Consider the following 10,654-nt stretch of genomic DNA (forward strand, 5'->3'; position numbering starts at 1 on the left):
GGTCGGCTTGGTGTCAGGATAATGTGACTGGGTGTGATATCATGCTACATGTCTGCGACATGATGCCCCAGTGTTAGACATCACTATAACTGCCACACTGCAGATCTCGTAGCGATATGACTGAAAAATTAATAAAGCTACGTTAAAAATACGATGTCTACAGTGTGGCAGTTTATAGTGAGTATTTCGGTAGTTTCAGCAGTAAGGAATCTACGGAAATTCCCAAGTAATCTTGTTAGACTTAAATGATATTAACAGTTTTTAATTAACATTTACGTAATTTCCCAAGTCTACTAAATATTTTCTCGCTTGTTAAGTAAGCATGTTTTATGTTTATGGGCCCTGTCCGATAAATATGTTAGCATCCCACTGAAAGTTTCCTTCATATCATAGCATTAGTGTAGCTAGTACATTGTATGCTTAAGTATCAACACTTAATGATTTTATCATAGCAAATCGTCTATAAGGTACTGACCGTTGCAGTTTCAGTTGGTGGGGTAATTTTCCTTTTTGCTGAGATATATTCGTTTCTTCTATCGCAAGATAACTTATATTTTTCAAATAATATCATGGACATAATACTGCGTTATTTGCTTTAAATAAGAGCTAGATATTTTCCAGCTATTGACAGACGAAATTAGACTTTTTAAAAAGAAAGTATCAGGCTCATGCTCGAGAACATTAAACTGCTGGTCCACAACATAATTGCCTAGGTATGTATCTTGGTACGTTCAGAAATACCGCAGTATATCGCGGTAAGAAACTTCTCGTGATACCATGTGCTACAGTTGACCTTTGACCTGCTGTGCAGCCTTGAACATTCCGGCACGTAAAACTCTTAATAATCATATGACAGTTTACGTATCTTCGAAGATGATCTCTCAGTGAAGCTCATTTCATAAGTTAACCGGCATTATGTTGTTTGTAGAGACTGAAGATCATGCCATGGGCCAAGATTTTTTTACTTCGGGCCAGCATTAAAGCCACCAATACACAAACACGCACACATCAATGCTCATATTCTAAAGAATAAACAATCTCCTTTAAATCCGGATCAAGAATTCATAAATGAAAGTCAATAAGAAAGACCAACAACATCCCCCATAAAATAAAAGGGAAAATGGCCTACAAATAGACTGGGGCTAAATTCGTGGTTACTGTACCTATAATATGACCTGAGTCAATGGGTTCTTAACAAGCGGTGTTATTACCTTCCATTGGTACTTTAAATAAAAACCACTCCAACTGTTCTTAACACCTGATGTTGTCGCACTCGATTTAAAATGTTCTTGCACTCTAAATTTATTCAGTGCTCATGATACATTTTATAATCTCAATGTCACTTATTATTTTGCATTTTACGAAAATTCCTACGAGTCCCATGAATATATTTATGTAAAAACACAAATACATCAAAAATCTTTAGCAGCAATATTTGTAGAAGAAAATAAAAAATATAGCTTGGTTTGCATTAGTTTTTATAAACATTGGCATCGGTCTTGATAATAGTTTCATGGTATTATAACGATTTTCATGACAGTGTGCACTTGCAGGCTGACGAATTACGCAACAGCCGACAACAATTTGTCCCCAATAAATCTAATTTTCGCTGAATGGGTAGGAAGTCTTCATAAACGAAAATATGACAAGTATTTTATTGATTGGCTGCTTTTATTATTATTATTATCATTATTATTATTATTATCATCATCATCATCATCATCATCATTATTATTATCTGGCAAGACGATCTGAGTTGATTCTATTTTTGTGCTAACAGAACATGCTCAATAATCTGTTATAATTAGAGATGAAAGAAAACATGAGCTGCTTCTGAATACAAACAGGAATATAATCGCAGATGACATATTGCTATTTTACAGAGCTTTTAGTACTTTTAGATAGTCAATGTCATTGTCAAAATTAAATTATCATATAGGACAAAATAATTAGTCATATGTTACCGTTTTCCCAGATATGTTGCTTTTTACCTTGATATGTTGCCCTTTTACCTTGATATGCTGCCCGTTTACATTCATACGTTGCCCATTTACCTTGATATGCTGCCCGTTTACATTCATACGTTGCCCTTTTACCTTGATATGTTACCCCTTTTGTCAACGCAAAGATGTCAAAGTACAATAATACAAAATCATTCTTTTTCAAAATAAAAAGAGGGGAACAGTCACAATTTTGTCTAGAGCACAACTGATAATATTTTTGAACCCCTTCGTAAACAGATTAAAATTAACATAAATGTATGAGGATACCAATAAATAACGTCCTTAAGGAGCAGGTGCCACAATGATTGCTAACGGAAGTTTCCGTGTAGTTTAAAGCAATGGTAGAAAGCATTTTTTAAAATATGTCTGCCCTACATCAATGAATGATAAAATCTATTTGAGCAGCTATTGGCTCCTGGCATCCATAGAAGATATGTTCATAAAATACTTTTGGAGTTAATCCTGAGATTATGCAAACGAGCAAATATTCAGCCGCTTTTTCCATCAGGCCCAAAAAATATCGACATTGAAAAATCCAGTCTTAAAAATGAAACCATTCACCGTGCCTATAGTCCGATACGTGTACCAGTTTTAGAAAGATATAATGCACGTTGTCTGGTTATACTCAGGAAACCAATATTTAACAGACAGAGAGACGGACAGAATAAATGTATCAATTAAATAATGGCACTGGAAATTTACCAGTTTTTAATTTGTAAAATAGTATACTCACAACAACATGTACGTACATTTATTCGTATAACTGGGGATAGAAAAATTAAAGGTATTAATCTCCGTTACTTTCAAGGTATTATGTTAATCAAGAGGAACATAAGCATACAGTCTTCTTGGAATGTCTTAAGAAATTAGTTTTATTTACAAATCGAATGTCATACTTAACATGTTTCTTACAGTTTCAAAACAAGGAAACACTGTTGTATGAAAGTCATTATTTATTGTTTGACAATACTGTTAAATACAATGGAAGTTTGTATTGCATGTCGCGCTACTCGGCATGATTGAATATTTATTTTATTTATCTGGTGAATTTATTGTGTTTGTTACATTGATAAATTAAAATCATTTATTTAGACATTTCCTCTATACGTATATTACAATTTTGTCCCTCTTATTAATAAATTAAAAATTTCTCTTGGATAGTTTATGCTAACAGATATGTTGAAAGACGCCATAACTGTGAAAACAGCAACATTAATTATCTTAAGATGACAGTTCTGATAAGTAACTGATGAATCTTAATAAAACTATGAATCTGATCCTTTCGTCTGTTTGATATGGTCACAACATACACTGATGTTATTATACATCCTTTCGTCTGTTTGATATGGTCACAACATACACTGATGTTATTATACATCTTTTCGTCTGTTTGGTCACAACATACACTGATGTTATTATACATCCTTTCGTCTGTTTGATATGGTCACAACATACACTGATGTTATTATACATCCTTTCGTCTGTTTGATATGGTCACAACATACACTGATGTTATTATACATCCTTTCGTCTGTTTGATATGGTTACAACATACACTGATCTTATTATACATCTTTTCGTCTGTTTGATATGGTCACAACATACACTGATGTTATTATACATCCTTTCGTCTGTTTGATATGGTCACAACATACACTGATGTTATTATACATCTTTTCGTCTGTTTGATATGGTCACAACATACACTGATGTTATTATACATCCTTTCGTCTGTTTGATATGGTCACAACATACACTGATGTTATTATACATCCTTTCGTCTGTTTGATATGGTCACAACATACACTGATGTTATTATACATCCTTTCGTCTGTTTGATATGGTTACAACATACACTGATGTTACTATACATCTTATTTAAAGAAAAAGTTCGAGTTCGCCAGAGGAACAAAATTCACAGCTTGTATTAATAATTAAACCAAAACGAGTGAAAATCCCATTACGAAATAAATTGATGACTAGATTGGACACGTTTGTCGCTCAGGAACATCATTTCTTTTCGATTTTCACTAATATAATCTTTTGTTTTAAGTAAATGCATTATACAAGACTGCAGACAATATGTTTCTCAAAGACGGTAGTATCAAACAGTCCAGAAGATGTGAGACTTTAACAAAGCCACAGAAGCTTGTAAACGCCTGTTATAATCTACGTAAATCACGTGAAATATTCAGCAAACTTTGAGAGATTGTGATGAAGGATGTTTTGATATAAGCAAAGGCCCAAGTAAAGTTGCTCGCCCGCCAGACACCTGTTCAAGTCAAATCCTAAGAAGAGTTCTGACAAAATGAATGAAAACCGATCACATGTATATACGAATAAGTAATTCCATTTATTTAGTTTATATCAGAGTTGCATTTGCCAATTCGAATGACATATAAGAAGGCCAAGTACGAATTGCAAAGATGATCATGTTCCCAGATCCAAATTAATTTTAAGGAGAACATATTTCATTTTGTGGTATTATCTCTTAACGGTGGTTGCATTGGTGACCTATTTGTTTGTTCTGTTGTTACAATTTTAAAAGCATTGCTGCAACGCCTACTCTCTAATTGCTTACGAAGTACTGCCTGTAACATTTCATCACTATTGACATAAGCAGTTAAAATGTCCATATCATTAACTCACATGACCCTATGTCATAAACTACGTCACACAAAGAAGTGAAACCAGCAAGTGTAGTAAAGTCTAGAAATAATGTATATCTCTAAGTTACCAAGTGAAAATTTTAGAGACACGTACAGTATTGTGAACTAAGAACCAGATAATCCTAAGTGTCCTAACACAAATCCAAAAGTGCAGATTGCTCCGAATGAATTCCGATAGCGTTGAATGTCCTGATGAACAATGAGGCTTGAATGTCCTGATGTACCACAACGATACAATCCAGAAAGTCTTTGAAAGAGTTTTCAAAAATCTCAAGGTAGTGTAATGGCGCGGAAACATAATAAAAACTAAAGGCATGTGCATCCGATATTTGTAATGAAAGTTTGCTATTAAACATTTTATTAAATAATGATAACTACATCAAAACTACATTACAGTTTAACGTGTCATTCGTTTGCTATTAATTAGAACTGTTAGTGTTTGCTTTGTCACTGTGATAAATAATTGATGCAGATTACAGACAGGTCTTCCACGCATAACACCGTTATCTGTTTCAAAGAGTGTCATCAGTAACGAGAGTGTTTTAGAATCAGTTTTGTTTGAAGGGGGGAAATCTTACCAGCCGCAACAAATGTTACTACATGTGATAAGGTATAATGGTACCAACTGTACAAGCCCAGGTGGGCGGAGCTTAAGGTGTAGTGAACATTGTATTCAGAAATAAACAACAACACTAGCTGTGATTGGTGCATTATATAAGAGTTGTACTATCTGTTCGACTTTTTTTTTTAAAAGCGGAGCCTCTTGCCAACATGTGAGATTATGTTAATTCATATCTAGATCATATTTTGTATTTTTTATGCTTCGTTTAAAGTGTGGTACACATGGCTGACAATATGTCTGTTGTGACTAAATAACTCTTACCCGTCTAGTTCTAGCAGAGTTATCTCTCTTAAATGCAATGGAGCACCTAGTTTTGTCCATGTCAAATTGACAATATAACATTGTTCTCTATGACAGTGTGTGACATGCATGCTAAGGTAGGATAGAAAGTATATTTATTACAAAAGAAAACATTAGGATTGAGGTCTATGGAAAATCAATAGGTACCGTGATACCCATAAAGCCTCGGTGGATTCAGTCAGTCCATCCATTCCACCAGCAATGGTTTTCTTCAGATAATGCCTTATGTGACTTTATTATAAACTCTTTCAAATTGTTCTTAATAGCCCCTGTCATGTCGACTCTGTCAATGGTACAGATGACAACAGTTTAAATCATGTATATTCTGTCAATGGTACAGATGACATTGTTGTGCACGTTTCATTTCATGACAGCTTACGTTTGCAGTGTTATCTGCAACTGACGCATGTGCACATCTACCGATGGCTGTTTTTAACGGGAGGAGACACAAAGGTGCACTGTCGCGTTCGGGAAACGAAGCCGATTTGCCTGCCTTTCAGTCGATGGCACATACCACTAAACTGATATGTCAGGGTCAGCTTGGGTTGTTAGTAGGTAATCTCAAATACCTAGACTGGTCCAGTTGTAACAAATCTAAGAACTATTTCGCCACAAGTGTAACAAACGTTCGATCTAGTGCACTACAAGTGCAACACAAGTTCTAAATCCGAGTTTGTCGAGTTCCATTTCAACAGCGTTTACGTTTAAGTAGACGATGCCCAGACACATATTTGTGTATAGACTAGAAGGAGGAACGATGACTAGCTGTCCAGATGGAGAGAATGCTATTCGGTGTGAATTTCTTATCGTATCCACTTGATTATGCTTGAATGTTTAAACCTACCTACTGAATGATGATATCCGGGTTTTAATTACGCTGCCTGATGTTGAAACAAGTGGAAAACTTTATCTCCACAAGAAAATAGAAATCAAGCAATCACTTGGCATGCAGGATGAGAACAGATGAACCAAATCTCAACTCTCTCTCTCTCTCTCTCTCTCTCTCTCTCTCTGCATGTATGCCTGGATATTACATTTATTAATCTCTAAAAATGATATAAAGTTTGTGTATCTTCATACATTATTCCTTTGAATCAAAATATATTCGTCAAATTCGAAGAAGAAAAAAAAATCTTTAGATTTATATTAGTCCCACGCTTTCCTTTCTGTTAAATATTTTATCTGAATGGTCTTGTTGGGCACATGCAAAAATTCCTAGATAAAATACCTAAATGTTTTATGACCAGAACACATATACATAACCAAATCAGATATATTACGTGTTCGTTATGTAGAAATAATTGACATGTAAAGGTACAGACGGACACTTTTTCTTCCAGAACTTTCCAGAACTAATGAATTTTCATGGCATATTTTTCAACTAATTCTTTGTGCATATTTAAGGTAGAATTCCAATATTTATACATTACGCCGGGAGTCCATGCGTACGCCGCCAAATAATTACACGGTTTATCTCCAAGGTAACACTTTAGAGCAATCTCTTCTTTGTTATGGACATCTCCTAGTGGAAAGAACGAAACATTCCCTATTTCATTTGGAAGAACACCAAATATATAAAAATCGTCTACCCAATGAAAGGGAGTTGTTTTTGCAGCCTCGAACATTTCCGGGACAATACTTCTGGGCATTAGGACAAACGGACCTGGACAATACGGTAACGGAAAATGGTTTAAATTTGGAAAGTAATCGGGATCTACTGCAAATTTTCCACGGCGATACATATAAACATGTCTGTGAAAACGACATGCAATTTTCCTTTGACCCTCTTTAAATCTCGGTAGCAGAGTATGAATTACGCGAAAAATATTGACAAACACATCATCATCAATTTTGAGAATAAATTTGGCGTTTTGACAGTACTCCGTTATCCATCTATACCCAAGAACACCTTTATGAGTTAGATTATGGTAATCGTCAATAAAATCGCCTTGAACTATATCTTGAAATTCTTCGCTTTCTGTCTCCAAACTCTTTTGAACGGTTTCATTTTCTTTTCTTCCCACCAAAAATAAAATCCGAGAGGAATGACTTTTTAGTAATCTTGGATTCGCCCAAGTTTCTCTAAGTGCTTGACGCTGGTAGAAATGGGGTACAGCAGTATGCACCATTATTAGGAATGTAAGATTTTTCACATCTTTGCATATATTCGGGTTATTAATGATGTAGCTAGAATTAATAGTCAATGGATAAAAAGTATAATTAGTGTATTTGATCACTGATCCGTTGTTCGTCTTTAGAATAAATGGTCCCGAGGGGTTCCGTTTTACGGGATATGGTATCCATGCATATTTTCCGGGTATAATGAGGTCATCAGGTTCATTATGTGTATCATTGTTGTCACTTCCACTGTAATTGGTACTCGACTTAGTAGATGTTGCCGCGATAATTCCAGGATTACTAACAATGTTCCCTTCTTTGTTTAGTATCGTTGCTTCTTTTGAGAACAAGAATCCATTGTAGAAATAAAATCTTGGTCCTCTTCCATTTCGGATTACTATGTAAATATTGCCCATAATAACAAAGAATATGGCGCCTGTGATAAAGAATAGCATCTTGTGGTGGGTTTTAATGCGTCTCAGCGTCATTTCTGTAAATAAATTAGAAGAAAAAATAAATAACAATGAAATTAAAGTTGATTGACAATTGTGTCTCTTTACACACTGTAATGGAAAAAATTCATAAACAGGCAAAATCACGAAGCGAAGATACTAAAATAGCTTTTATCAGAATCGACGTGCCGTGCCTAATTTTTATCCGCTTGGATTAATCTCATTGACTGATGACTACTAGTATTTATTTTAGAATATAAATGTACATAGAAAACTGGATTGGAGAGGCGTAGAACAAAGACATGAGTACGGATATAATTTACCTTCGTCTCTAAATAGTAAACCCATAACGTTACCATGTAGCCCTGTTTCCGGCTGGTTAAACAATCGGTTTACTCACACATTATACAGGCTGGTACAAAATTGTTCATTCTTTCGATTGTCGTATTATATGATAGAAAAGCATTGCTTACTCCAGTCGATAAAGCTTTGGACATATCCTTTATACCGTTAATACTGTATCAATACCCGATTTCCATTAAACTCAAAAATCAGATCATGTGGCTGCCTCATTAGTTTTCATTTTAACTGGGCCAATAAGTTTCTTCACGGTTTCATCGACAAATAAAAAAAATAATAATTTTCGTTTGCAATATCTTCTGTATTTATTGAATATTTAGGAAACCAAAATGTTTATTGTTGTCAAGGTTATATTTTGATGTCTTGTACGGGTGAATTCTTGACTATCCCTCTGTTGAACATTAATACAGAGTATGCAAATATCTGGTCTATTTGATCAATAGACAGTGTAGGAAATGGGATTCTCCTGAACTCCAAAATGTAAACAATTAATGAAATGGTAATGAATAAAATTCATACCAATGAGTCGAATAAAATTGGAGAAAAATTGGAAGCCACAAAACTTGGCTTTGTCAATGCAAAAGACGGTCTAAATTATTTCCCTATCCAAAGAGATATTACACAATGGACATTATTGTACATACAACCGATTCTGATTAACCAATATCGTCCCGATTTTTCTATATAATCTACGATGACGGTATTGTATATAAAACCGATTCGGATTAGCCGATATCGTCCCGATTTTGCTATGTCTTCTACGATGGAGGGTATTGTACATAGAACCAATTCGTATTAGCCGATAGTGTACCCATGTATGATAGTCTACTTCCAAAACTGACTATAATAAATAATCTGAATAGAGGAATGCTCCCTATTGTAGGTAGGATCTCTGTTTAATTCATTGAAATTTTACTCAAAAGTCGCAATTAAAAGCAGATAGTATGTTCCAGGGATAGACAAATGCATCGTCTTGAGACAAGGACAATCAAAACTTAATGACGGACAACCATTTTTCCCAATATGAAAGCCCCACTGACTGAAAACGCATAAAAATGTTATCATGTTAAATATTACAGTGAAATTTTATCATTTTTCAAGCAACAAACATTTGATACATAAACTCTCTCTCTCTCTCTCTCTCTCTCAATTATGTCACGACAGGTGGGTGTCGAGAGGATTCGTAGATTTATGGATTTCATGTTTGACTAAACAGCTGCTGCTACGCGCTATCCGAATAACGATAGAACTACAATTCATGTTTGAATAGATACATAACGATCGTGTTGCGATTGTCGACTTAAAACTTACAGATAATATTCTATAAAACGACAAGGTAATTCATACTCCATTATCACTTCTTGGTTCTAGAATAGATATGAATCATTGCATGTCTTCCTGTGTTGTGTCTGGAAGAAGCAGACATGAATGAACCCATCTTAAGTGATTCTATATTATTTTATTTGTCCTAATTCTTATTAGTGTTACAAGGGCATCATACTTCAACCTGGAATTCATTATAACTTTATTATTATTATTATTATTATTATTATTATCATTATTATTATTATTATTAACTAAACTAAAAGGCATCAACCAAACAAACCCTTAACAGGGCCCTGGGTGGTCAAATGGTCTATAGTGCTCGCCTTTACCGATCAATGCCATTGTCCGATGTGGGAATTTGAGAAAAGCTTGCCAGTAGCTTTACGTCGGAGGTGGTTCGTACCGGCGTTTTCTCGGGTATTCCTCCAACAGATATGTTGGCCATCAGGTATCGATTATCGTGGATTAAGAAATGGCATTAAAGCCACAGCAACAACAACAAACTGTTTACAGAAAACTAGGGTAACGGTAAAAGGATGTAAAGTGGCTAAGGACATTACGTATGTGATTGAATAAAATAGAATGTTATGGCCTATATAACAAAACACATAATAACACTATCACGTGACGATGTTAAATATTATGCAACGTTTTTAAATCGTTTTATGTTCTTCAGAATTGGTAAACAATCTGGACTGAAATAAAGATAATTGATAGAGCTAGTGACCACGAAAAATGTGTAGGGCAGTATTTCTCAACCTATCGCGATATACCGCAGTTAAACAGGGGATAAACAATTTACTT

The 10,654-nt window shown here is 34.7% G+C and overlaps 1 protein-coding gene across 1 annotated transcript; it reads right to left on the reverse strand.

Annotated features, from left to right (window-relative positions):
* Window positions 1-649: 649 nt before the first annotated feature.
* LOC149790352 (beta-1,3-galactosyltransferase 1-like) lies at window positions 650-8,153 on the reverse strand. Its single transcript, XM_089972395.1, has one exon. It carries the CDS (start codon window positions 8,126-8,128, stop codon window positions 6,947-6,949), a length of 1,182 nt encoding a protein of 393 aa, XP_089828521.1. The 5' UTR covers window positions 8,129-8,153; the 3' UTR covers window positions 650-6,946.
* Between the last annotated feature and the right edge of the window lie 2,501 nt (window positions 8,154-10,654).

Source organism: Sinohyriopsis cumingii, chromosome 10, assembly GCF_028554795.1.
Source record: "Sinohyriopsis cumingii isolate HCF-2022 chromosome 10, ASM2855479v2, whole genome shotgun sequence".
In the NCBI taxonomy this organism is placed as follows: Eukaryota; Metazoa; Mollusca; class Bivalvia; order Unionida; family Unionidae; genus Sinohyriopsis; species Sinohyriopsis cumingii.

What these genes read in the sequence shown, in the direction of transcription:
- LOC149790352 (XM_089972395.1), bottom strand. Translation starts at nt 8,128, where the DNA reads ATGGGCAATATTTACATAGTAATCCGAAATGGAAGAGGACCAAGATTT.